Here is a 26193-nt window from a genome sequence, read left to right on the forward strand (position 1 = left end):
GACGGGTGTGGCTGGAGACTGAACACAGTTAATGAGAACATTGGGTGTGCCGGGCAGGTGGTGGGAGCCCACACACAGTGTCTGCACCGAAGCGCCAGGACCCTTCCCACTGATCAGTTTCCTCTTGGGTCGATTGTGAGTCTTTCCTCCAACCTCGGAGCAAGCTCTCCAGAGGACAGAAAAAGCGAAGGATACGGGTGAGCAGAGCGAGGTGCTGGGGCGGGAGAAGTGAAGGCTCAGAAGGAGCTGGCGTGGCTTGTGAGCCCTGTCCCACACCCAGATTTCTGGAGACCCCATGAAGCTGAGCCGATTTCTCCAGGCGTATTTATAAACCAGACCCAACGGGACAGAGCTCTGCTGCCACGTGCCCCAGATCTGGTGATCGCGGCTCCCAGCACATGACCTGTCTCGACTTCTCCAACTCACAGACATCAGACAGACCCCACATTTACTCAGCGGGGAGGAAGGGGAGAAGGTGTGGAGGGGCGGCCTGGGGGAGAGGTAGCGAGAAGCAGGAAGGGAGGGAGGGAGCCAGGTGGAGGAGGGAAGGGAGAAGCCAATAAGCAGGAAGAGGCAGAGGCAGAGTGGGAGAAGCAGGAAGAGGCAGAGGTGGAGTGGGAGACATAAAATTGAGAGATAATTCTTAAATTAGATGCTGGCTCTGGCAAGGATTTTATAGCATATTATGAGATTCTAATGCAAACCAGTGCCTCTGGGTTTTTTTTGTTTGTTTGTTTTTGTTTTTTTTGTTGTTGTTTTTTTATGCAGAAAACCAACGGAGCGATCAGCGTGGAGATTCATGAATTTGAACTCCAGCAGACCTAGAGTTTCAGGAGGAGCAGGCTGCTTCTCTCTCACCTCTGCCTCCCTCGTTTCGGTCCACGTAGCTCTCAACAGGGAGATAACCTTCCCTTTGATTTCAGATGGGCTCCGAGGCTTTCAGCATCCTTGGGGCTGTGGTAGGAAGGTGGTAAGTCATTCACTCAAGAGCCTGGCCTAGTAGATATGGATTTATAGACACAATGTCTGTAGAAAAGGAGTCTCTGGACCCAGAAGGACCATGAAGGAATTTCACTGCAAAACATGGTCTTTTTTTATGAGCCTCATCCATTCATTCATGAGCTATGGTATCACAAATGTGCAAAGGCCCAGCCAGCCACCCCTCCCATTCATCCCAGGGGCAGGAACTGAGCATCCATTGTGTGCAGGGGACACATGGGACCCTGGGGAGAACAAAGAGAGGAGGGGGGCTTGCCCACTATTTGCAAAGACCAGAAGCAGAGTTTGTGGCAAGTGAGGCCCATTGCCTGGTTGTGTGGCTTCCAAATGTAAAACGAGGCTGGCACATAATTTTATGGAGATTATGTGGGTCCGGAGCAGACTGTGACGGGCTTAGGTCCTAAAACTTTCCCCGTTGAGCCCAGCTCTTCAGGTCTGACTTCCCCACTGACTGTTGAGAACATTTGCTTCACAGTTGGGGGAAAACTATTTCATTTACTAACTTAATCACTTAACGCATATATGTAATGATTTCTGTTTTTTAATTGGATGTAAAATTTCAAACATATCTGGAAGCAGAGCTGTCTTATTTTTCACATTTGCTTCATCTGTTGATTTGCATATTTTCCTTTTTTCAATCTATTTTTTGCAGATGTCAGATATAGTAATATTTCACTCCCAAGTGTTTCAGCGTGTATCTCTGAAAAAATGGACATGTTCACATATCACCAGACCCACTGTTGCGCCTGACATGATTAATCATTTCTTGCATTTACCCAAACACGGTCCAGAGTCAGATTCCCCCTGACTGCTCATGAATGTGTTTCAAGTCAGTTTGATTCAGAATTCAAACAAGGTTGATGCACTGAATGTAGTTGTGAAATCTCCCAAGTCCCTTTAATGCGCCGAAGCCCCTCCCCCCTTTTACCGGGTGCACTGACTTGTTTCAGGAATTAAATCAATTGCCCTGCAGAATATTAACCAAACAGGGCTTGTCTGTTTGTTCCTTCGGGTCATAAGGCTGGTCTTCTAGTCTTCAGTTTTTGTAAACGGGAGGTAGAGGCTTGAGTAGTCTCCGATGCAGTGTTTGGGGAAGAGCACGTTACAAGCAGAGCTGTGCGAGCCACGGAGCCTCGCGTCAGGGTCCGGGCTTCACGGTTGAGATCAGTCAGTGGGCTGAGGTGGCGGCCTCCTGATCTTCTCATTTTCAGGTTTACCGTCACTCATTTCCTGGATTCATCCATTAGCAGGCATTGCCTGCATCAAGTAATTCCATAGAGGCTGCAAAACAGGGATTCTAAAAATCCTCTAATTCCTTCTACAGTTAACAACTGTGGTTCAATGAATAGACTGGAAGGGACTTGTGCAGATACCCACTGGCACGTCAGCACATCATTTATTTATAAACTGAGGACGGAGCGACCCTTTCCACCTCTGCAGTTTTCCAGGAGGATGGATGCCCTGTTATCTCAACTCTGTCCATGTTTGCTGAGAGTAGCCCCGTGCAGGGGTCTTAGGTGAGTGTCTGAAGATCTGAGATGCCTTCTGCCTTCGAGGAGCTCACCCTCAGGAAGGGAAGGAAAACATAGCTCCACTGTACTTCACAGTTAGTAACAGAGGCCCGTGTGACGAGCAAGTGTTGGCAAGAGAGCAGATATGAGCAGATATGCCTCCACGGAGTGGGACAGTTTAACAAAAGACAGGACGTGGGGGTCCACACTTGAAGCATGGATGCAGGATGGAGTGCAGGGCATCCAGAGAGGGTAGAGTGGGGCAGAGGCTGGGCGTGTGAGCGGTTGGGTGATACTGGGGAACTCTCCGTGATCTGGCCGGTGGAACTTAACAGAGCAACCGTATAAGTGACCATTTAAATCAGGACCTGATTGATACTGAAAGGGGTTAAGTCCAGGACTGTCCATGAAACCAGGATGTATGGTCACTGTGAACACTGGCTCAAAGAAGAGCATGATGGAAAAGAAAACTGCAGAATTAATCAGGAATCAATGAAGGATCCAGCTGGGTGTTGGTGTTTGGATGCTTGGGCAGATAATGCCACCCCCGAAGCTGCCTGTGCCTGACTCCCCAGAAGCTGACATGTTCAGTTGTATGTCAAAAGGGATTTAGGTTGTAGACGGAATCAAGGTGGCCAATGAACTGGCTTTAAGATAAACAGATTGTCCTAAATTATCCAGAAGGGACCAACTAGTAATCACAGAGGTTCTCAAAAATGGAAGCGGAGGAGATCAGAGAGGCTGTGACTACGGAAGTGCAGTCAGCATGCGGCCATGTGCCGGGACTGACCCCTCAGTGCCGGCTCTGATGGTGGAGGAAGGGGCCACAGGCCAGCGCAGGCACACAGCCTCAGGGGGCGAGAGTGGGCCAGGACACAGCGTTTCCTTTAGAAACTCCAGAAAGAGACACCACTCTCCCAACACAGTGAGACCCACATTGAACTTCTGGCTGTGAGTTGGTGAGTTTGTGTTGTCTAGCGTTTGTGATCGTTTGTTACAGCAGCCACAAGAAACTAACAAAATTGGCTGTGGGACAGAAAGGAGCAGATGACCCTTAAACTTCCTGTTTTTGGAAAATGAGGTGTATCATGGGACCTTGCATTAATAAAGAGTAAAGATAATCTTTTTCAAGGACAAAGATGGTGAACTCAGATCCAGGAGATGCAGGTACCCGCTTCTTCAGTAGCCATGGTCACTGAGAGCCCTGAGGTGGACAGTATAGGCAAAGGTCAATTGGCTGGGTAGATCTCAAGATATAAAAGGGTAAATAAAAAAGGAAAATCTATATAAAAAATAAGCTATTACAAATAATTCAAATTGTAAAAAAAGTCTTAAAATGCCTTCTCCTCAATTCTAAAAATAAAATAGAGAAGACATTCAATAAACTTACTTAATTAAATACAGCTACATATAGTGCTCATTTCAGTATTACAGCTGTTAAACCTCCTTTTCTTACAGGTTATGTCAATCCCCTAAATTCAACTTTGCCCCATTCCCATGCTTCCCTCCTCCTCTGCACCAAGCTTTTTAATGAATTAGTAACCCTGACACTGTGAGAAAAAAATTTCTTGTTTGGAATATTTCCATAGCATCATATAAACAACCACAAGACAGATCAACAGACAATATGATGGATTTCTATACACTTTCTATGAAAGTTAGCATCATTTAACAGTTATATTTTTACACAAAATTATACATAATTTATATATGTGTGTATATACCATGTATGTTATATACTAAATTTTGTATAAAATACAACTATGAAATAATAATGCTGATTTTCATATAAGATGTTCAGAGTCAACTTTATTACAATAAACACTCCAATTATACATAGTTTGTCACTTCTTCATCCCACTGGACTATGACATAAGGGGCAGAAGTTGTAGTTACTGATTTCCTGAGCCAGAACACAGTGCTTGCACACACTGCACATCCAGAATTGATACTCAGTGATTGGGCTTCCTGTGGCAACACATGTTGGCAGTTTCCCTTCCCCTCTGTAAAAATAAGAGGAAAAGCAATTATACTTTAAAACTTCTAATTACTTAAAACTTTATTTATTACACTTAAGAAAACTGAAGAATGAAAAACATTTCAAGGTAAATTTCAAATAAGCATTAATATACACTCACAAGAGTAAATAAAGTAGGGTATACTATTAAGGTAGATTACTTCAAAATTTAGTGCTTCAATTATTGTGTGACACTATTTAGGCATAAAAATCCAAGCTTTTAATAAGGTAGACTGACATCTACTAATTACAATTAGCCTACCCTTCAAGAAGGCTGTCCAGTTCAGATTTTCTGTTATCTTTTGGAGTATGTCTGGTGAAGATTTCTAGAGCAAGATCTTCATACTGCTGTTTCTGTTCTGAACTGAGGGTCTCTAAAGATTCAAGTTTAATAAAAGCTTTTGAACAGGTACCAAAAGCTCTTCTGGCACATGCACAGAGGGCCAACAGAGAGTAGATCTCAACGGCAGGGATAATGTCTTCATAGTCTCTCAGGCAAAGAGCTAGGAAAGAGAAGACAATTTAGATTTTTAAAAGCAATCATGATATCACGAACATGCATGGGAAAGAATCTATGTTAAGCTGTTTCAGTTTAACCTACATGAACTTATGCAAACTTAAAGAAAACAATGGTGACTGAAGAACCAGTAGGAGGATGAAGGCTACATGATCTCCACATTCTGCAAACCCAGCTAACAACTCAGGGCCTATGAAAATAACCACCACCAAATAATGCATGTGGCTGTGCCATTTAGAAATATACACACAGACTGAAAAAAAAAAAGGTGTCAAAACACACATCTTTTGTTCCATATAAGTGTGTCAGATATTTCTGTGGATTCTCAAAATAATATATCCTGTTTCTTTTTGCTAAAAAAGCAAAGTATGAAATCGTATGTTTTCTCTTTGTGTTTCTTTGAACAGATTATTGCTTTTCTGTTTGTCTTATTGAAACAAATAGAACTTTGAGAAAAAAGAATGAAAATGAGACTCTAAGTTGTTAGTTCAGACAATTTATTTTGACAGCTACCGTGTCTTATTTTCAATACTTCTACACTGCAGATATAATCTCTTTCTTTAAAATGCACTGGAGAGTTAATAACACATTAGTAACCAAATTGTATCTTTTTATTCTCTAGACCTGGCAATCTCAAAAATATCTTGTTAGAGTATAACACTGGAAACTTCATAAAACAATTCAAAGCAACATATTCATGTATTTTACAATAGATTACTATACACTGGTGCTGGGGTCAAGTGTTTACAACAAAGCTCATTCGGAAGAAATTTAAAAAAAGGAAATTCACTGAATTACAATAAAGAATACCCTCTAATTTCACAGGTTCATAGGCAATAATTTACAGTGTCATATTATTGTAAGTAAAACTGTATACAATTTTATAGGTATGGAGAAATGTCTAAAAGGAGGTTCACTCAAATGTTAGCGATGCTTATCCTGGAGTTTTAAGATTATTTTATAAGTTATTAGATTATTTTAGTCTTGTCTTTGCATTTTTTCCTATTTTAGTTGAAACTGTTATATAAGTATCATTTTTATTTAAAAAGTTAAATGCTATAGATATCTATCTACTAATGTGGAAGTATTTGATAACAGATCATTGTCTTTTAAAAAGTCCCATAAGTATGGTCTGTTACACTTCCAGCATTGTAAAAAATTTTTTTAAATATATATATACTTATTTTATTTTTATTTATTTATTTTATATAATATACATTGACTCTTATATTATATATTAAATATGTAAAGATTTATATTATATATATATATATATATATATATATATATATACACAAACACACACAAGAATGTGGACTGGGCTGTTAAGTGTTTAACTTTGCATAAATAAAATAGAGATAGTTAATGTTTTATAAATGTTCTTTTTCCTTATCTCAAACTTCTGCTTATTCTATTAACCATGTATATATTGCTTTCCATGTATTAAAAAGTAAAAAGAACTTCAAAAAGAAAATGTACAAAACAAATCACAGATAGCAAATCTTGAACATATGAAATAAATCCAGAAAAAAAAGTGTTATTGAAACTAATATAGGGGCAAAGTGAAGGAGCTGGCCCTTCATATTCAATTTATAATTTTTTAGGCATGTTACACAGACTAGGTTAACAGGCCCACCTGTCGTCAGTGCACTGTCAACACTGCCCTCGTAGAGCTGCCTCTGTGCCAAGAGGAAGAAGTGGTAAGCCTCAGCCCCCCTCCATGCAGTATCTGTGAAACGACTAGTTGTGGACAGAGCTTCTTCTTCCAGCAAACCAGCCAAAGCAGAAGTGGCCTAGAAGTAAAGCAGACCCACATTTTCTGTCAGCTCCACCATAACAATGGTCTTCCAATGAAGATGACTTCTGAAATTGTTATACATTAAAATATCTAAATTAGCAGATTTTATCATTACAAAACTCATTCCAAACTTAGTTTCTCCATTATAATTCATATTTTGTTAAACAAGTATGATTAAATTCTCTTCAGTTTTATTGAGGTATAATTGATTTTAAAAATTATAAGATTTTTAAAGTGTACATCATGCTGATTCGACATATGTATACATTGTGAGAAGGTTCTCCCCATGGTATGATCAAATATTAAAATAGAATTAATTAGCTTTAAGTTAATGTAAGGTTCAATCACACATTAAAAGAATGTACATATTCTAGAAAAGCTTTTAAAACTCACTGTTAGAAAGGATTTTCCAAGTAAGGAATTTAAACAAAGATTACAGATTAGTCTTGTAAAAAAATAATTTGCAATATTTGCAAGTTGCAATGTCTAAATTTGAGTACCAATTCCAAATCAGTCATTAATTTCCCTCATACCATTTAAGAAAATAAATGCAAACAAACAAGTTAAATGTCCTGTCCATAAAGAGAATTTTCATAGTTCTTTTTTCCTTAAACACTTCAGATGATTTAATGTTACTAAATAATCTACCTTACCTCTGAGTTCTTTTCTTTAGCTTTTCCTTGTTGAGCATTTTTCATTTGTTCATGGTACTGCTCTATAAGTAAAGCTGATAGTACATAGAGCTTCTTAACACGTAAAGGTTTAGTTCTTTTCTTTGCCTCTTCATCTGCAATCTTTAAACATTTAAAGAGTTATGGAAGATATTTCTTACACTATATTTGTACAGTTATCATTTCTGAAATATGATTCTCTAACAAAAAGGAGGAAAGTCAGTATGATGGGATATAAATACTACTCATTTATAGTAAATATTTTAAAACCCATTTCTTGGGGGTATAGCTCAGTGGTAGAGCATGTGCGTAAGCATGGGCGAGATCCTGGGTTCAATGCCCAGTACCTTCATTAAAAAATTTTTTTCTTTTCCTTAGTACTAGTAAGTACTTAGTTCTTTCCTTAGTGTTTAGCTATTGGAGTTAGAGCTCATAACCATCTTAGAAAATAATAGATGCTGCTAAAAAACTAAGTCAGAATGAAGAAAGCTTTCATGGAATGGGTAGTATTTTCCATAACGAAGAGATTTTTAGAGTAATGTTCCAAGTACCCAGAAATAAGATGGCTTTAACATGGTACATCCTTCAGAAATTAAAGTTTATTTAAATGATTTGGAGGGAAAGTTTTCCTTTTTCATTAAATCAAATGGGAAACAAACAGAAAAGAATGTAAAATTTGTATACATTAATACTGTACTGGTCATCTTCCCTCCAAATGCATACTATGAAAAATGTAAAGTCTTTAAAACTTGAACATTTAAAAGGACTCAAAATCCTACTGTCAGGGGGATTTAATTTCCAGTTACGGGGATTTGTACTTTATGGTCCCTGAAAATTCTATAATTCTTTGTTAACTTTGATATTAAGTAAATATACAATTGCTTAGGTATCATTAAGGTGCTAAAATTAATAAATAGCCTTTTTAGTAAAAGGTAATAATACTCAGATAACACATAGTTATAATAGCAACGGAATGAGAGGGATTTTGCTATAACAAATACTTGTTTCCAAAGAAAATGGAAAAGGTACTCTTCAGTATATAAAAAATTAGTACTAGAAGAAACCAAATACTCACAAAGTTTATTACATTTACCTTAAACATCAGTTTAGCAGCATCATAAAAGTAACTGGCTTTCCGGTAGAGTTCTATGGCATCAAGAGTTTTATTCTTTCCCAATAAATGACATGCATACCTCTCTAACAGGGAATCAATTTCCTTCATACTATGACTTTTAGCCAATTCAACAGCTTTGTTCCACTGAGGAAAAATATATATAACATACAGTTACCCAAGCATTTACAGTCAGATGTCTTAAAATACACACAATAAAGCTTTAAGTTTATAAGAATACATAAGACTATATGCAAATTTAAAAACTGGTATCTATTTTTAAAAATCACTTAAAATCAGAGCAACTATAAATGTTATGATTCAAACATGTGTCAAAATAATCCAATGACCTAAGATATGCTTACGAAGTATATCTGAAAAAGAAAACTTCAAAGTTTATAATCACATTAATCTTACAATTCTAATTCTTTATTTGTTTATAGTAATACAAAATATGCAATTTCAGTTAAGAAAACATCCTACCGGATTTAACATTTAAAGTTATTTTTATAAAGCAAATGAAGCTTTATAAAATACTTTAGAAAATACTTAAAAGAATACATTGATAGTCAATAATTTCAATAATTCTGTACTTTAATTTTATTTAAGTTCCAGCTCTTAAAATATCAAATATATGGTTTCTATATAGGGAAAGGAAAATAGATCTGCCAAAATAAATATTGATAAAGCAATTCAATTCCTTCCTCTTGCAATGACTGTTAACTGTTCCTTCATTGGAAACAAAACCCAATCCTAATAAAATGCAGAAAATTATGAAATTACTTCCAGACAAAAACTTGCCAGACTAAAAGCAGTTTTGTTCATGTTCCCATATTGAATTAGTTACGAGTGGGTCACCCTTAATGGTAGCCCTTCAAGAGGTTAAGTGCACATTCCAACATTTTCTTAGTCCTCCACTAAATAAGGGACAACCTGACTCCTTTCACAAAATCCACCTCAAGCTCTCCAACCCTTACACTGGCAACAGGCTTTAAAGCATCACTACGGTGACTTTGACTTCAGTTCCTTACTTGGTTGAGATGCACACAGGTATCCACTGCTGCCTTTGGTTGATTACATTTCAAAAATGCAGTCACTGCTTGTTCACACATTCCAGCTCTCACAAACATTTGTGCTATTTCCTGTGGACAAAACAATACTATCAGATTTCACAGAACAAGGAAATCACTTATATTTTAACTTACAAAACTCCATAGGGATATATGAATATTAACTTCACTGGTGGCTACCAATTTTCCTTTTAAACAGACATAGAGGTAGAGGCTACAAACCAGAAAGGATGCTAAGGCATCACATTCTATAAAATCAGTGACTCACACCGAGGATCTGGTTTTTAACCAGGTGCTGACAATATTGTACTCGTATCTTCTCTCAGTTCAGTAGCTATTTTACAGAAATGCCAAGCTCCACAACGAACCCCACATTAGTGGGTAAAAAAAACCTTTAAGGCAATTGATGTTACACTCAGTGTTAATCATTAGAGGCTTAAGAAAAACCTCACACTCACAGAGCTCTCAAATACCTCTATAAAAAATGCCCCAGACAAGTTGACCGCTCATCAGTTCAGGAAACTAGACCAAAAACAGAGAGGGAGAACCACAACAAAAACCAGTCATAACCATTGGGCTGTACTCGACATTTTCAGAATATCAGGTTTTTTTCCTTTCTTATTATCTAGTTGGTTAGAGTTTTTCTCTCTGCATCCCCACTCCCAAAAGATTTTGGGAAATATCATAAAAGTACATTGTGTACCCAACTATCTTTTTTTAAATGATGGTCATATTTTTCTGATTATAAAGTAATTCTTATGGTAAAAAAAATTAGAAAATATGAAAAAGTAAAGCTACTCATAATTCTTATTACCCATAAGAAACCTGTCTCCATATTCTGATGGAATGTCCTAACATCTGTGTCCTATGACTATATGTGTATGTGTGTGTATGTATGTTTTGTAATCATAATATACACAGTTTTGTATACTGTATTCTCCACTTAAATATTTTGTTCATTTTCCCAATTATTAAAAAATCCTTCAAAACTTTATTTAAAATTTGCAGTTTAAATTAAAATATACTTTATGAAAACAAATATATGTATGTATATGCAAGACTGAGACATTGTGCTGTACACCAGAGACTGACACATTGTAACTGACTGTACTTCAATTTTAAAAATTAAACTATACTTTAATTATTTAATTATTGTTATTATAGCTATAGTTAGTATTTACTCAATAATATTACTATTCTGGATACCCTTCAGCAACATTTTTTTCTGCACCATCAGACACACGTAACAGATGACAGTAATATCAGATTCACTGTCCCTATATCCAGGGTTATGTTGTAAGTAATTTCAGTTTCTTTCCTACTTAAGTAAACACATAAGATTGAGAATAAGGGTATGTGAAAATGCCATTATTACAGGGATAATTGCTCTGATTCACAATAAAGAAAAAACCTGAATTATCAGAATTCTTTACTCATCTATTAATAGACAAAACATTGTGGGAGAACCTACAACTGATACCTGTCCAGACCCTGTAGCTGAGAGCTCTTACCTCTCTAGGTATCATACAGCTCAGTGTTTTATAGTTTAGATAAAACAAATAAAATACAAGCTCATTTACATCATTCAACAATTAATTTAAAGAGGCTTAAAAAGAGAAAATAGAACAAAATTAAAGAGAACTCTGCTTTTAGTTTCTTTTTCTTTTAACATTAAACCCTTTATTGTTAATGTAGCCTAATAAAAGTCAAGCTATCTTTTTAAACTTTTCTCATAGCAAATTTCCAACATACGTACACACACACCACTCCTCAGACCCACCTCAGATTATTTTGAAGTGAAATTCTGACAAGACGTCATTTCATCTGTAAGTATTTCACATTTTCAGCTAACTCTTTAAAACAATTTTACTAAACTGACAACCCTACTCAAGACTATGATCATGTTAAAATAGTAGGAATATGACTGACATTTTTCTCTCCATTTTCAAGCATACTGACATTTGTTTAATAACTAAAGCATCATTCTATGTCTAAGACACTGTAAAGTTGTAGTAATTTTTAATTTTATGTATTACAGAGGACATTTCCTGCCTATAACATAAAAACCTTATAAAGTCACCTAACAGCTCCAAAAACTAAAATTTTTAATACCTACTGGAAGCAACTTGTGGTTTTCTGGAAGTGAATTGGCAAGATTCTCCAATCCTTCATAATCTTCTAACATATAATAACATTCAGCTAAGCGCTCCTGGTTCTGGCCTTGTACATAATACTGCACAGCATTCACCCTAGGGAAAGAAAAAAAAAAACTTTTAAAACTAATGAAACTAGTATGAGTTTCCTGGTAAATAAGCAAATTTCACCAAAAATGTTCTTTCATTAGGATTCCAGTACTAGTATTACTCTAGTCATCATCTTCATTACAGAATGCCTTTGAATATTCTTAGGACATATTGTTTTAATCTGATATACTGTTGTATTTCCAAACACTGAGATAAATAAATAAGCATACTGATCAAAATGATAACTTAAGAACAAAGCCAATGATTTCTGGAAAAAAATCTGTAATAACAAAACAAGCAAATATAAACTATATCCTCAAACAGCAGAAAGTTATCTGGAACTAAAAGGTAAGTTTTGTGAGTTTTGAAACTCCGAAGGCTTATGATGCTTACATGACAGCTTGAAGGAGCTCTTGCTCTTCAACATGAATCTAGAACTACATGAATTTAGGTGCCGGGAGGATGGCCTTCATTTGCCTAGCATTATGTCATAGGGAAGTACTCAGGCAGCCCTAGCATTACGTCATAGGGAAGTACTCAGGCAGCCCTAGCACTGCGTCATAGGGAAGTACTCAGGCAGCCCTAGCATTGCGTCATAGGGAAGTACTCAGGCAGCCCTAGCATTGCGTCATAGAGAAGTACTCAGGCAGCCCTAGCACTGCGTCATAGGTAAGTACTCAGGCAGCCCTAGCACTGCGTCATAGGGAAGTACTCAGGCAGCCCTAGCATTGCGTCATAGGGAAGTACTCAGGCAGCCCTAGCATTGCGTCATAGGGAAGTACTCAGGCAGCCCTAGCATTATTTCATAGGGAAGTACTCATGCAGCTACAATTTTAAGTGCTGGGTAAATGGATGAGGGGGTCCACATAGGTTACCTACCACTTTTGTCGATCAGCAAAGTAGTCTCCGATGCCGTTGTAGGCTTGTTCAAGTAGACTGTCATCTGCATCACCAGATCCAGTTTTCAGGAGTTGGAGTACTCTAAACCAATCTCCCAATTTCACCCGGAGGCCAATAGCAAGATCTCTACAAAAAAATGACATTCATTCATTCATTCACTCATTCAACAAATATTTATCAAGTGCCTACTCCATGCTAGGTTCAATTCTAGGGCCCTGAGAATACACAGCAATGAATGGACAGATGAGGTAACTCTCCAAATACTTTAAAATTTAGCCCCATCAGGTAAGAGGCAATAGGGAGAACCTGGAATAAGAAAAAGGAAACAATTTCCTGTCTCTTATTTTCCTAGACTTTCAAGCTACTTGGCAAAATAATGATTTAAATAACAATCACTTCTTTTCATCAATTTCTTAAGACATGATCAGGCTTATTTCATGCTTACATGTTTGGTTTTATACTTCTTGTCAGGGCCCAAGTTGTATTAGCAATTTCTTAAAAGTACAAATAATAAAAATTAGATATAATGTTCACAGCTGAAATGAAGTTCATAATTATTTTCTACAAATCAAATGAAATATGAAGAGTAACACTCAATCCCCTAATATCTTTGATTTTTATTTCATGCTCCTTGACAAAAGGCTTAAATCAAAAAAGAGAACATAAACAATCAGCTTAGTAAATAAATGCTAAAGCTTCCAGTTTCTGCAGCCATATATGACTTTTTTCTCCTACCAAATGAAAAAACTAACCCATGGCCAGCCCTTACTACATGTATAAAGAGAGAATAAAGCTGCCCTCAAATTACAAAGCATAAATTCACGAAGGTCATGCAGAATATCCAGGTTGTAATCCAAAATGAATTTATTTTCTAGAACACATGATTTTACAATTCCCACTTGTGAAAAAAAAATCGCAATTTCCAGAAGTACTCTGGGTGTCAGCACCTTCGTCACTGACCTTCTGTCCATATTGAGGTACATTCTCTCCGCCTCCTCAAACCTGCCGAAGTAGGCAACCACCTCCGCCTGCTTCATGGACTCGCTCTGTAGGTTGCCCAGGCGCTTCACAAACTTAATGCCTTGGTAATCCTTACAGAGCACGAATGCTTGCTCTGCAGTGTGCAAATCCAGCTTCTGAAGAGCTGCTTCAGCCAGCAGATGCCTTTAGTACAAAAGAACAGGAAAACATATGGCAAGTTACTGATAAAGAAGTCTCGAATCAGAATTCAATTATTACACCTGTTGTTTCTAGTGAACCATGGTGGGAAGTGGTTATTTTAACACATTTATCCATGTTCATATAATTTTATGCTTCTGTTGAGTACTTCCAAATCGAAACTGAATTTCTGTATTTTTAAAAGAACAAGAACGGAAGTCTACTCCCATCAGGAGGCTAGGATGAGTGCAGAGGAAGACAGAGCTGAGACCGTAAGGCTTACACCTGACATTTGGGGAGGTATTTTTGTTGTTGAATTTTTTAAATACCAAAGTCGGGGGTGTGGATTGTCCTGTATGAATTGAGATGCATGTTGAATGCCAACATTTTCAATCAGTGCTCGGCTATCTCGCAGGGACTGAAGCTCGAAGTTAATGATATAATCCTTGTTCGGATGTTCTGGATTCTGAAAGTAAAGGTGAAAAGAAAAAAAAAATCAAACTGTTCCCTGTAGAATATGTATTTCTTTTTTACAGTAAAAAACAAAACAAAACAGAAAAAAAACCAAAAAAAAACCAAAACAGGAACTGCATCATATTATGAGCAAAACCAGGGAGAAAAGAAATTCCCATATATGAATCTTTTGAGTTATCTGGAAAACAGCCCCAACCCACAAGTCCTTCCTGAGGTTAAACGGGGACAGTGGTAGAAGGGGTCCCTCACAATTATGCAGACTTGTTCAGATTCTTCCTTTGGACAAATGGAATAATCAAACTTACTTCCAAGCATTGTGAGGACTAACTGAGAAAACATATCAAACACTTAGCACAGTGCCTAGCTGCGTTACTCACATTATTTGCAGTCTCAGAACTGACCTCATGCTCTCTTGCTTCAAACCTTATAAGAGATACACCAACCAACTGAACCACATCCCCAACCCTCTTCCGGTGGCTGAATGTCTTGTCCATCTCCCCAGCTCCTCTACTTGAGGCCAGAAACTGTCTCACTAGACCTCAATAAATATTTGCTGAGTCAACGAATAGATGAACTTTGGTTAAATATCTTACCCACTAAGAGTCTTCCTCATCTACAAATGAGGTCTGTGTAATATCTACCAAGTACAGTTGTAATGACAAATAAACAAAAATATGCAAAGACAAATGAACACCTCATATGAAGGAACTTTAGTAAATGTTAATTCCCTTCTTTTCTTTTTGCATTCCTTCTCCAGTCTTCCAAGAAAGTTCTCATGTTATTTCTCTTTTTCCCCTATTTTACTGAGATATAATTGGCATACAACATTGCATTAGTTTTAGGTGTATAACACTCATGTTATTTCTGAAAACTGTATGTCTGAAGGAATCCACAGTTTAGCTAAACAATTCCTGGGTCGACAAGGCCTCAGTGGGAACTAAGGTACGACAATATTCTTTTCTTTATGGCTTGGCACATAGTAAGTCAGAAAACAAAACTGTCAGAGAGAACTTGGTTTTCCTTACAGTTTAACAACTGCCTGTAAACTGGGCAACAGTACTATAGATATTCTTTACTCTAGAATTAGATATGCAAAAAATGTGTCCAGTGTATCAAGAATTTTAAAGTACATCTAACAATTTAAATATGCATTTTTAAAAATTCTTCATAAAAGTCAATACAATTATCAGGCCAACAATATCACAGGCATTTTTAAGCACTCATGTACAAAGAAAATGCAGGAAAAACTGGTAATAGCTGTCTCTTAATGTGACTCTAAATAACTGAAAATTAGGATTACAAAACAAAATGTCAAGTTCTAAATCTTGACAACATAAAAATAGTATGTCTAACAAAAAAGAAGAGAAAGAGGGAGAAAATGTAAGAACATCATCTTTTAGAATGGACAATCAACACTATTAAAAATGAAAATGTAGTTTAAAAGCAATAAACTTAGTTTTTCATAGTTTTTTCTTACCCAGAAAAATGTATTGTTTGTGGTGAGAAAAAATTACCTAATGTTCTACAATTCCTTCAAATATTGTCACATTATTAAATTAAAATCAAATTTAACACTACAAAAGTAGATTGTACAGTGATGCCATTCTTATAAAATTATTTCCATTTATTTTTCTAGTCTATCAAATGTATCTTTCCACATACAGGTTACTGCTTTCTAGAATACCGTTCTGGTGTTTACCTAATGTTAATCATTAAACCATCTAGATTGCAATAAAACCTCAGACATTCCTTTCTGATGTTTGACAGCTGACAACTTTTAAGCCTCATCCCTCCCCCTTCTTCTGCCTCACATCTGGGCAAGGTGATGAGAAAGAACAAGTGGTCCATCCTTTGGCGCCACAGGAGTTTCAAAGCACACAGACATCTACGTACACATGGAAACTCTCACTCTAACCCCACCCTCTAACTCCCCCACCTCCCCAAAAAACCAAGCCAGTCTCCTTTCCCTGCTCTCAAACCATCTTTGGACCAGCTTGGGAAGCCTGTCCTTTCTCCCTTAAAAACCCCATTATGTAGGTAATATCTTCTTGCACCCTTTTGGTATGTCTGTAGTGTCATCACTCTTGACATGCGAACCAAGTTTAGGGTGGAAACCCATCCTGCTGCTGCAGAGCAGGCATGATTAGCGACAAACTGGTTCACAATAAAAGAGCTGCAATTTACATATAAACCAAAATATGAAGACATGCTATAAAATGCAGCTAACGTCTGGAAAATTAAATCTATTCCAATTCCAAAAAACATACATGGTACATAGACAAGTAAATATTTAGATAAAGTGAAGGGAAATTTTCAATATATTCTTAAAGTAAAAAATTCTCAGAGAATGTTCAATGAAGGCCAAAGTAGAGATTCAAAAATTATCTGAATTCTATTATCTGGAATTAGAGTATTTTATGAAAACCTAAAAACAAAATGGGAGGATAATGGACCTCCAAACAAAAGGTTACTCAAATATCCCTGAACAAGAAAAAGACTAAAGAAAATTATCAAATATTTCTTCAGTATCTCTATTATTAATATAAAAATAATGATGACAACAACTACCTACCAGCTTTCAGTTCCTCCCACTGTGCTAAGTGCTTTTCATAAATTATCTTGTAAGATAACAATCGTATAAGATAGGTGCTATTACCATCCACATTTTATAGAGGTAAACACTGAGGCTTATAAACAGGAAAGGAAAATGAAGGTGAAAAGATGAAGGAACCAGCAAAAAGGTTGTGTAAGTGACTGAGCAGGGCTGGAACTCCTCAATCCACACTCCTAACCAGGACACTGCACTGCCCGGTGCAAAAATGAATCCTAGTCAAGCCAGCAACAAAAATATAATTGTTTCGTAATAAGAATTACCTTTAATATCTCATCCAAAAGAACAGATTTAATTTCTAAGTCCTCAAAGTTACAAATATATCCAGAAGTTTGAATGGGCTCCTTTAAAAACAAAAACAAATACTGAAGTTTAATTGTACAAAATTTCCCTTCTTTAACATATCATGATTTTAAATTTTATTATCAAAGTTTTCAAAACAACAAAAAAGTAAAGAGAATGTCATTAACACCCATATACCCATCATCTAAATAATTAACATTTTGTTAAATACGCTTCAGTCAATTTTTTTGGCTAAAGTATTTTAAAGTAAATTTAGAGACATCATGAGATTTCACCCCTATTTCAGCACATACCTTTAAAAGAGAAGGATGTTCTCTTCTAAATAAGTAAGTATACATATATGGTGGGTACGGATTCAAAACTTTAGAAAACCCTTGTTTGGAAAAGAAGCAAATGTACAAAAATAAGAAACTAATTGATGAAAATACGAGATATGAAAGGACTATGAATATAAAATAGCACCAAAGAGAGGGAAGATCTAAGACAAAGAATAAAAGAGCTGAATCAGTACCCTGAGAGGGTGACTGGAGATGAAAAGGATCAAGCAGGGAATAGCAACATTAAACACTTATTTTTTAATTTTCAAAGAAAATGTACTTTATCAATGAACTAGAACTTTGTACACAAATGGCACCCTTTTCTCACACATAATCTGAAGAAAGGTTTACAACTTAAGGAAAGGTATGACTCTAGAATTCATAGTAACACTCAAATGGATAAAAATACATTCAACATTAACCATCAAATAATAGCTTATCTCCTGAATAATAATAAAGAACACTGTGTCCTGAAGGAGTTCTAGTAAGCTCTGTTTTGAAGAGTATGTCCTCACATGCTCAGTCAACAAGCAGCTGGAGGAATAAATAGCAGAGTAACTAACCAAGCAGGGACCACAGCCAGGCAGCGTTCTCATGAATGAAAAGAACAGCACAGCATGATTTATAAAGAAATTCAGTCAGTGGTAAGGTTATAAGAAATTCACCTAGTTCTAAATCTAATAGAAACTGAAGAACTTCCCAAGCCAGACAACAAACTCCAAAAATAAATAAATAAAAGGCTGTTTTGTTAAACTACTCAAGGAATGCTTTCCACCAGGCTAAGATTTCCCCTGGTACTAGATTAACCATGTGTGCTACATACACATTATGGACAGCCAGGCATAATCTTCTCCCTTTCCTAGGCATATGGTTTCAGAATTACTATAAGTAGAGCCAAGGATGGAAAAAGGACCCTAACAGTCAGAAAGTATTTTACTTCCATCCTCAAGGTGATCTCAAGGGATAATTTTCATACTTGTTTTGTAGCAAGGGTCAAATTTCCCTCAGATCCTTGAAAGCAGCCTATGCATACGGGTCAAATGCAGCAGCCCTGAACACCTTTCTTTTGAGCCATTCCCCAGGCTCTAAAAATTACAAAAATTCTTAAGACTCCTAAAAACTTCAACAAAAGCCTTTGAGAGCAATTTACATAAGGTCATTTACTAACCCAAAGATTCTGAGTAGGGCTCAAAAGAGGAAACATGAAACTAATTTAGGATATTAAAGAGGCAAATAGTTTACCACTAAATAAGTCATTACAGAAGACCTTCAGTAGCTCAGGGGCCCAAGCAAGCAATTTCTTCCCAAGAAGGAAACTATAGGTCCAAACAAACATCAATTAATGACATAAAGCATTTATCAAGTCATCTCTTATTATGCACAGTAGTGGAATATAGCAGGAGTACTAAAAATTCCAATCTGAAAATCCACTAATAATTCAAAAATTGTTTAAAAGATTTACTTTCTTAATGCTGTTTTGATTAGGCTACCACTCAGATGATTCTGAATTTCCTAAACACAACATCTAACGGCTGATACAGAGCAGACTAAGTGGCAGGAAAATTCAGAGGCTAAAAATTAGCTGATGTGAGCCACAAGTAGAAAATAAAACTGTAACTTGAAAATCAGTGAAAAAGGGGCTTCTTGATACCTCAGAGAACGTAGGCGAGGCACAGTAAGACCATCAGGGTGAGGAAGAACATGGGTTAGTGGGTGACAGACTTCATGTGAACACAAATAAGACAAGGTAAGCACAGAATAAGGTGGACAGAAAGGCAGAAGTATGAAAAGATAAGGCAATTTCAAAACTACATTTTTTGTTTGGGCAATTTCAGTAAATAATACTATTTTCTTCCTTTCTTTTTTTTTTCACTTTAACAAGGGAAAAAACAAAGGCTATACAGTTGGTGACCATGGTTCCATCTTTTAAAAAGGAGAGAAAGATTTAGAAGCGTCTTTCAGAGAAAGTAGAGAATCTTTAAAGGATAAATATTATTCCCACTTAAGACCAAATATTTTTAAATTCCACAGAAATGTTTCTATTTATTTTCAGAAATTCATGGAGCCAACACCAATAAACCTCTTGAAGAAACAAAGGGGAAATGTCCAGGTTTTGATATTTGGCTCATTATTTATGCACTGTTAATGCTCATTTCTTGTTTTTACCTCAGGATCCAAGTTTCTGAAAACATACATCCTTGTCCTCTCCATCATTGCAAACAGATCAGGATTATCTCTGGCCCAATTCATATCCCAGACATTTTTTCGCTCCAATTTTAACAACTCGCCAGTGACTTGCTGTCCTGTGCTGTCTCTTACCCGAGCATCCAAGTCAAAGAAGGTTAGAACTGCTGCGGTGTCTATGATTGCAAGACGACTACAAATGGTGAAATTGGAGAAGGGGAAAATTGTGAAAGTGCTACCAGCGATCATGAATATAATTACCTACCACCATGCTTCAAAATTAGTTCATCAGAACCTGAGAATCAGGGAGAAACGGCTTTAAATAAATAACTGGCTTTAAACACATGTTTATAAATTTGATAGAAGATGTGGGCTGCTTTCCATTTTGCTTCCGTGTGAGAAAAAAATATCCAAAGGGATTAAAGCAATTGGTGTGTAAATATGTTAAAATATTACACTAGAATTTCTGTATTTTGCCCAGTTAGAGAAAGATATCTAAACTAAACATAGTATAGTGAATACAATGTTTAAATACAAATACAGTATAGTAAAGTCACATTGAGCTTTATTAAGTTGAAAACAAACACGTCTTTGCATTTATTACATAAGTGCAGCAATCCCAACGAATAACCTCTAAGTCCAACACCTAAGTGAGGGAAGTTTTCAGACTTACCTGGAGTTGCAATTCAAGGATAACCGGCAGGCTTGACAATTAAGGGAATATTTTTGAATCAAACCAACATTAGGAAGACTGTATCTCTGAATGGTGCCAGATTCACGACTCTATGGAAAATATGTTTGATTATGAAAGCATATTTAAACATCATAATATTATATTACAACTACAGGTCTCCCTATATGTTCATAGAACTGTTTCAAAGCCAAAGTGATGGTGTCATAGTGAATTCCCAATTCCATACTTAGAAATATGTTCTGAGTACATATTTACCTCTTAATTTAATTAAAACCTTTTTAAAGTAGCTGAAGGTGATCTAATTTTTTAAATGTAACATTCAAGAAAGAAATCAGAAACCTATTCTTTGATAATATACAAAGCTTTCTATCACAAGGAAGAAATATCTAAGGTTATTTACAGTTGTCTTGGCTAATATTCAGGGTATATTAAAAGCTAAAATATAAAGCACTTATATGAAACATCAATATAAGATCATTATAGGAAACAGTTGTTACTGAAAGTCTACATTTTTCTCCTACGCCATCTATGTGATACTAGTTTGTGGCAAAGGGAGATGATCAGAAAGCAGTGATACAATGAGTATTAGTCTAAATATGCTTAAAAATAAAACAGAGCATAAGTTTCTATGCAACTCTGTACAAGCCTTAAGGTTGACAGACCAAGAGTTAGAGCAACAGACAGGAAAGAGCTATGATTTCCAAACCCTGCTGTGCCTCAGGCCATGGCAATGGGAAAAAGTGCAAGGCTGCATTCAGCCATCCCTTCCCACCCTCCGCCCGCCCCGGTCTAAACCGAGCATCACTGCTCTTGCAGCGTCTGCAGAGGGCCTATCAGAAAGGCTGGGGAGAGTGGGGGTGGTCAGGAGTGGGGACGTTTTTAATGTATAAAAGGGAGGTATAGTCTTTAAAAGAGTTAATATGCTGAGGTACACAGTAAGATTTTTTTTTTGAAAAAGGGGATCCTGTGGTCTTAAAAGGTTGAAAAAGTAATGGTTCTAAAAACCATTTGAATTTCAAAAGTGGAAAGTTTTAAATGCAGAAGATATCTTTTCCATTAAAATTTTTGGCTGGTATTAAAACTATTGGAGTGTGTTTCTCATAGGTACACCCTGTCATCTAGGAATTAAGTCAATTTTTGTGACTGATTTGACTTGCATGTTTTTTGATTTTTCCTGCACATGTCAGAAACACAACACAACCAAAACAAACCAAAACAAAACAAAACAAAAAAAAACAAGAGATTCCTCAGATCTGATTGTAAGATAAATTGCTTAAAACATACACCATCATTAGGTGAGGAATAATGAACACTACGTTCTTAAGATTTCCCCCCCATAAACTTAGCTAATGTCTAAAGAATGTAAGTAGAACTGGAAATACACACTATCAAGGATCTGTTTACATAATTCAAATTCAGTGACTCCACCAGCATTACTACATTAAACATTTATTTCTAAAATTAATATTTTTAAATATCAGAGCTCAAGAAAAGACACTGTAACATTGATACATTGATTTTGTTTGAAAAATTCAACAAAAATTTGCCACAGACTTACTTTACTGGCTAGCAAACACATTACCTCCTCATTCTAAGCCTTGTGAAACTGACTGAGCCAAAGCACCTTCTCCGGTACAAACTAACAGGCCACATAAAGGAGGCAACTTTCCAAGACCCACTACCACCATCCAGTCCTCTCCAAATCTGCCAACCCTTTACAGGGCTCATTCAAACCACTGTCACACTCTCCCCAGCTGGCCACAGTTCTACTGCTTTTATAAACTGCTATTTCTGCAAATGATTAATAATTTGTGAGGCAATCTTTAAAACGTTCTTATTTCTTATGTTGGACGTAGTAAAACTGGAGGCACCCAAAGATGAAATTCAAATCCAAAACATACTGCTTTATTCTATTTTTACAATTTAAACAATTCTCATTCATAGGGTAATTTTTTTAACAACTTACCACAATCAATGTCTTATCAGATGCAGTTATGGCACAAATTGGATCCCTTGTTCCCTAAAATAAATCAATGTTACTCTTTAACAAATATTTATTGAATGACTAATCTGGTATAAGGTAGTATGAAATTCACTAAGAAGAATACTTCAACTATAGCATCTAAGTATAGAAATCTCTGCCCTCAGGAATTACTCAAAGTCTACTGGGGAAGACAGTGGACTGACATCTAAAGACAGCGCAGTATGGTAAGAGGAGAGGTAAACTCAGGAGTTACGAGAGCACAGAGGGAGGAGCATAAGCTTACACCAAAATGTGAAGAGAGGTAAAAGCCTGGGCTTAGCTGTAGAAGACGAACATTTGGCAGAAGGACCAGCACGTGCCAGAACGAGGAGGGGCAAACGGCACAGCTCTGTACAACCTGGATGGGTCTCTAGGGTTTTTTTGGTTTTGGTTTTGGGTTTTTTGGAGAAAAAAGCCAATCTCAAAAGATTACATGCTATATGGTTCCATTCATAAAACATTCTCAGAGTGACAAAACTATAGAGATGGAAACAGATTAGTGACTGCCAGGGGACAGGGATGGGGGTGGAGAGGGTGTGGAAATGAAGAAGCATGAGGCAAGTTCCTTTATGGTGATAAAGTTACATAAACCTACGTGTAAAAACTAGTGAAAACTGAGTAACGAACTGGGTCATAGTCTAGTTAACAGCACCATTACCAATGTCGACTTCCTGCTTTTGATGTTATCCTCCCATTACATGCCACCATTGAGAGAATCTGGGTAAAGGGGTTCTATGTGCTATTTTTGCAACTTCTTGTGAGCCTATGATTATGTCAAAATAAATTTTTGTTTTAAAAACCAAAAGAAGAAAAAAATCAGCAGATCTAGAAAAAGTTTTACAGAATAGAAATTTTTGAAAGAATTACTAGAATAATATGCTATTCACTGGAAATAATTTTTTTTCTGGTCTCAAAATAAAACTACAGTATTTCCAAATCTACGGATATTAACATTTGCTGGCAATAATAAAATCACCTACTTGAATGGCTTTACTATAATCAAGCACCCCATCCACTGACCCAGAAGGAGTATCATCAACATGATAAATTCTGAAAAAAAAATTCAAATTTCAATGACAGTATAAGGAAGATATTTTACTATTCATGATCTCTAGGACAATTAAAGGATTGGATGACACCAATGAATATTGTTATTTAATACAAATATCTTGATTATTTTAAACAGTTCTTGGCCCAGCTCAATCTTATAAAGGCAGAAACTATCTACAAGGTGTTTACTAGTTATGTGAGTGCCATGTTCCTAAAGGCTGTGCCAAAAATACACCTGGACGCTGAATCACATATTTCCAGTGAACCGCAGTAAGTCCCAAGAGATATCTTCCCTTAGTCTCCAAATGAACACCAGTTAGCAGTAACTTCCAGTGCACTAAGTTACTCTGTTGCTTCTCCATAATCTCCCTCCTGTCGCTGTGCTCACTCAAGGTAGAACTGAAGTGTACTCAGGAAGCTCTAACGAATGGAATTTTTGTTCTGAAGTAAAGAATCCTCCCCTGCGCTTACCGGGTTATGCAGCTGCCCCACCTTGTGCACCATCTCTCGGGCACCTGTGTGGTACTGCTTACACTGCAGTATCACTGCTAGTGTCCTTGTCTCTCCCACTAGATGGTGGTTTTCCTGGAGGCAAAGACTGCATCTCCAGTGCCTGCCACACAGTGTCAGGGGCTCTATAATGGCTGATGAAAAAAATACTAAAATGAATGGAGGTGAATAGAGAAGACATATCATAGAAATGCTATGAGGCCCTGGGCAAGTTATTTAACGTCTCTGAGATGCAATTTCTCCATCTGTAAAATAAGGTTAACAATTTCCCCTTTGCAGAGTTTTTGAGAAGCAGAAATAAAATGTTTCTAAAGCACACATGCACAGAGCCTGATATATAAAGGGAGTTTAAGAAATTATAGTTGCAGTATAACCACACGAAAATCAAGTCATTTTCTATCTTTAATATATGAAATTTTGTCATTGTTAAATTGATGTCACATTTGTACTTTCATCAGTGTAATAGGGAGATCAAATGTCAAATAAATGTAATAGAAATGTATTAAATACAGAGAGGTATATCAGTTTAGAAGTACCAAGTTTCTGCTTTCTAATACATTTCTTTTAAGTACAAACATAATATTTCTACTTAGTTATCACAAAATAAAAGTCGAAGGTTAAAATAGGAGTCTCTCAAAAGATCGTGTGACCCACATCCTTTCCTTAAAACAAGCAGGAAACCACAAGGAAGGCCAATCTGGCAGAGTGGCTCCATGTCCCATCCCTCCTTATCAGCTGGTAACCTCTGGCAAGTCATTTAAGTCTCTGTGTCTCAGTTTCCTCTCTGTGAAACAGGAATAATCAGAGTCCTAACTAGACTTACCAGAGTCTGGCACATAAGAAGTACTCAGTCAGTGCTGGCTCTGATCACCATCGTCAACTGTATTTTACAGACAGGGAAACTGAGGTCCAGAGGGAACGGACTCAAAGTCATTAAAACTAGTAAGTATATCCCAGACAGAAATATAAGGAAAAAGGAAATGCCACCTTCTTTATTTAAACAAAACCCAGAATTTCTTTAGCTGGTTCATGAAGGACACTCACTCAGTGAAGATGCTAGACTTTTCTGCCCCAACTTCTCCCAAGATCCACCTTCTCCCCCGAAAGAGGCCAAAGGCCCTTCCCATTGAGTCTTTCAGAACTACTGAGAACACAAGATACAGTATTTTTCAACTGTTTTTTTTTCTGCTTCCACATGAATTCACATATCCAAACTTCTTTTTTTAAACTGGGGTTATAACTCTTATCTTAGTACATGAGTGAGTCTTAAAGGAAAGGGACGACTGCAGTAAGATCTCAAGTATGTGTGAAGGAAGAAGATGACTGCTAATTAAAACAATTTATAGTTCTCAGGCATGACAATTTATAATAGCTATGTCTAATTTAAATGTGATATGGTTGAGTTACTAAAAACTATGCATCAAAAGATATACCTTTCTCTGCCTTCTTTTCGAGACCGTGTGATCTGATTAATTTCCAGTGCTGTGAGCTTCTTTGCCACACGATATTGCCAGGTATAAAATGCTTCTTTCGAAGCTGCTATCACATGGGTTTTAGTCATTGTAACAAATAATGGTACTATTAAAAAGAACATAAAGACGATTAGGTTACAGTTAGACAGAATCACCAAATGTTTGTGCTTCAAAAGACTTCAGTGATCACTGAGTCCAATCCCTCATTTTACAGACAATATACTCCACACAGTCTGGGGCATCAGAAAAGAGTCAAGCACTTGTAGGACTATACAAAAATATCAACTCAAGATGGATCAAAGACCTAACTATAGAACCGAGAAGGAAACTTAGGTATAAATCTTTGTGACCTTGGGTTAGACAATGGTTTCTTAAATATGACACCAAAAGCACAAGCAGCAAAAGAAAAAGTAGATAAACTGGACTTCATCAAAATTAAAAGTATCTGTGCTCCAAAGGACACCATCAAAAAAGTGAAAAGGTGGGGGGAGGGTATAGCTCAGTGGTAGAGTGTGTGCTTAGCATGCACAAAGTCCTGGGTTCAATCCCCAGTACCTCCA

At 36.7% G+C, this 26193-nt stretch overlaps 1 protein-coding gene across 1 annotated transcript in view; it reads right to left on the reverse strand.

Moving 5' to 3' along the window:
* Positions 1 to 4299: 4299 nt before the first annotated feature.
* Positions 4300 to 26193, reverse strand: part of LOC102532168 (WD repeat-containing protein 35-like) — a 45569-nt gene continuing 23675 nt past the window's right edge. Inside the window, exons 12-27 of the mRNA XM_072955013.1 lie at positions 25595 to 25739; positions 23582 to 23651; positions 22545 to 22598; positions 20558 to 20667; positions 19867 to 20077; positions 17344 to 17424; positions 14325 to 14461; positions 13798 to 14001; positions 12817 to 12963; positions 11811 to 11943; positions 9656 to 9766; positions 8607 to 8771; positions 7496 to 7636; positions 6681 to 6837; positions 4790 to 5030; positions 4300 to 4513 (exon numbers count right to left, since the gene is read on the reverse strand). Of these exons, the coding sequence (XP_072811114.1) occupies positions 4363 to 4513; positions 4790 to 5030; positions 6681 to 6837; positions 7496 to 7636; positions 8607 to 8771; positions 9656 to 9766; positions 11811 to 11943; positions 12817 to 12963; positions 13798 to 14001; positions 14325 to 14461; positions 17344 to 17424; positions 19867 to 20077; positions 20558 to 20667; positions 22545 to 22598; positions 23582 to 23651; positions 25595 to 25739 (2258 nt within the window). The 3' untranslated portion in view covers positions 4300 to 4362. The remainder of the gene's footprint in view (positions 4514 to 4789; positions 5031 to 6680; positions 6838 to 7495; positions 7637 to 8606; positions 8772 to 9655; positions 9767 to 11810; positions 11944 to 12816; positions 12964 to 13797; positions 14002 to 14324; positions 14462 to 17343; positions 17425 to 19866; positions 20078 to 20557; positions 20668 to 22544; positions 22599 to 23581; positions 23652 to 25594; positions 25740 to 26193) is intronic.

This window comes from Vicugna pacos, chromosome 35 (assembly GCF_048564905.1).
Source record: "Vicugna pacos chromosome 35, VicPac4, whole genome shotgun sequence".
Classification (NCBI taxonomy): Eukaryota; Metazoa; Chordata; class Mammalia; order Artiodactyla; family Camelidae; genus Vicugna; species Vicugna pacos.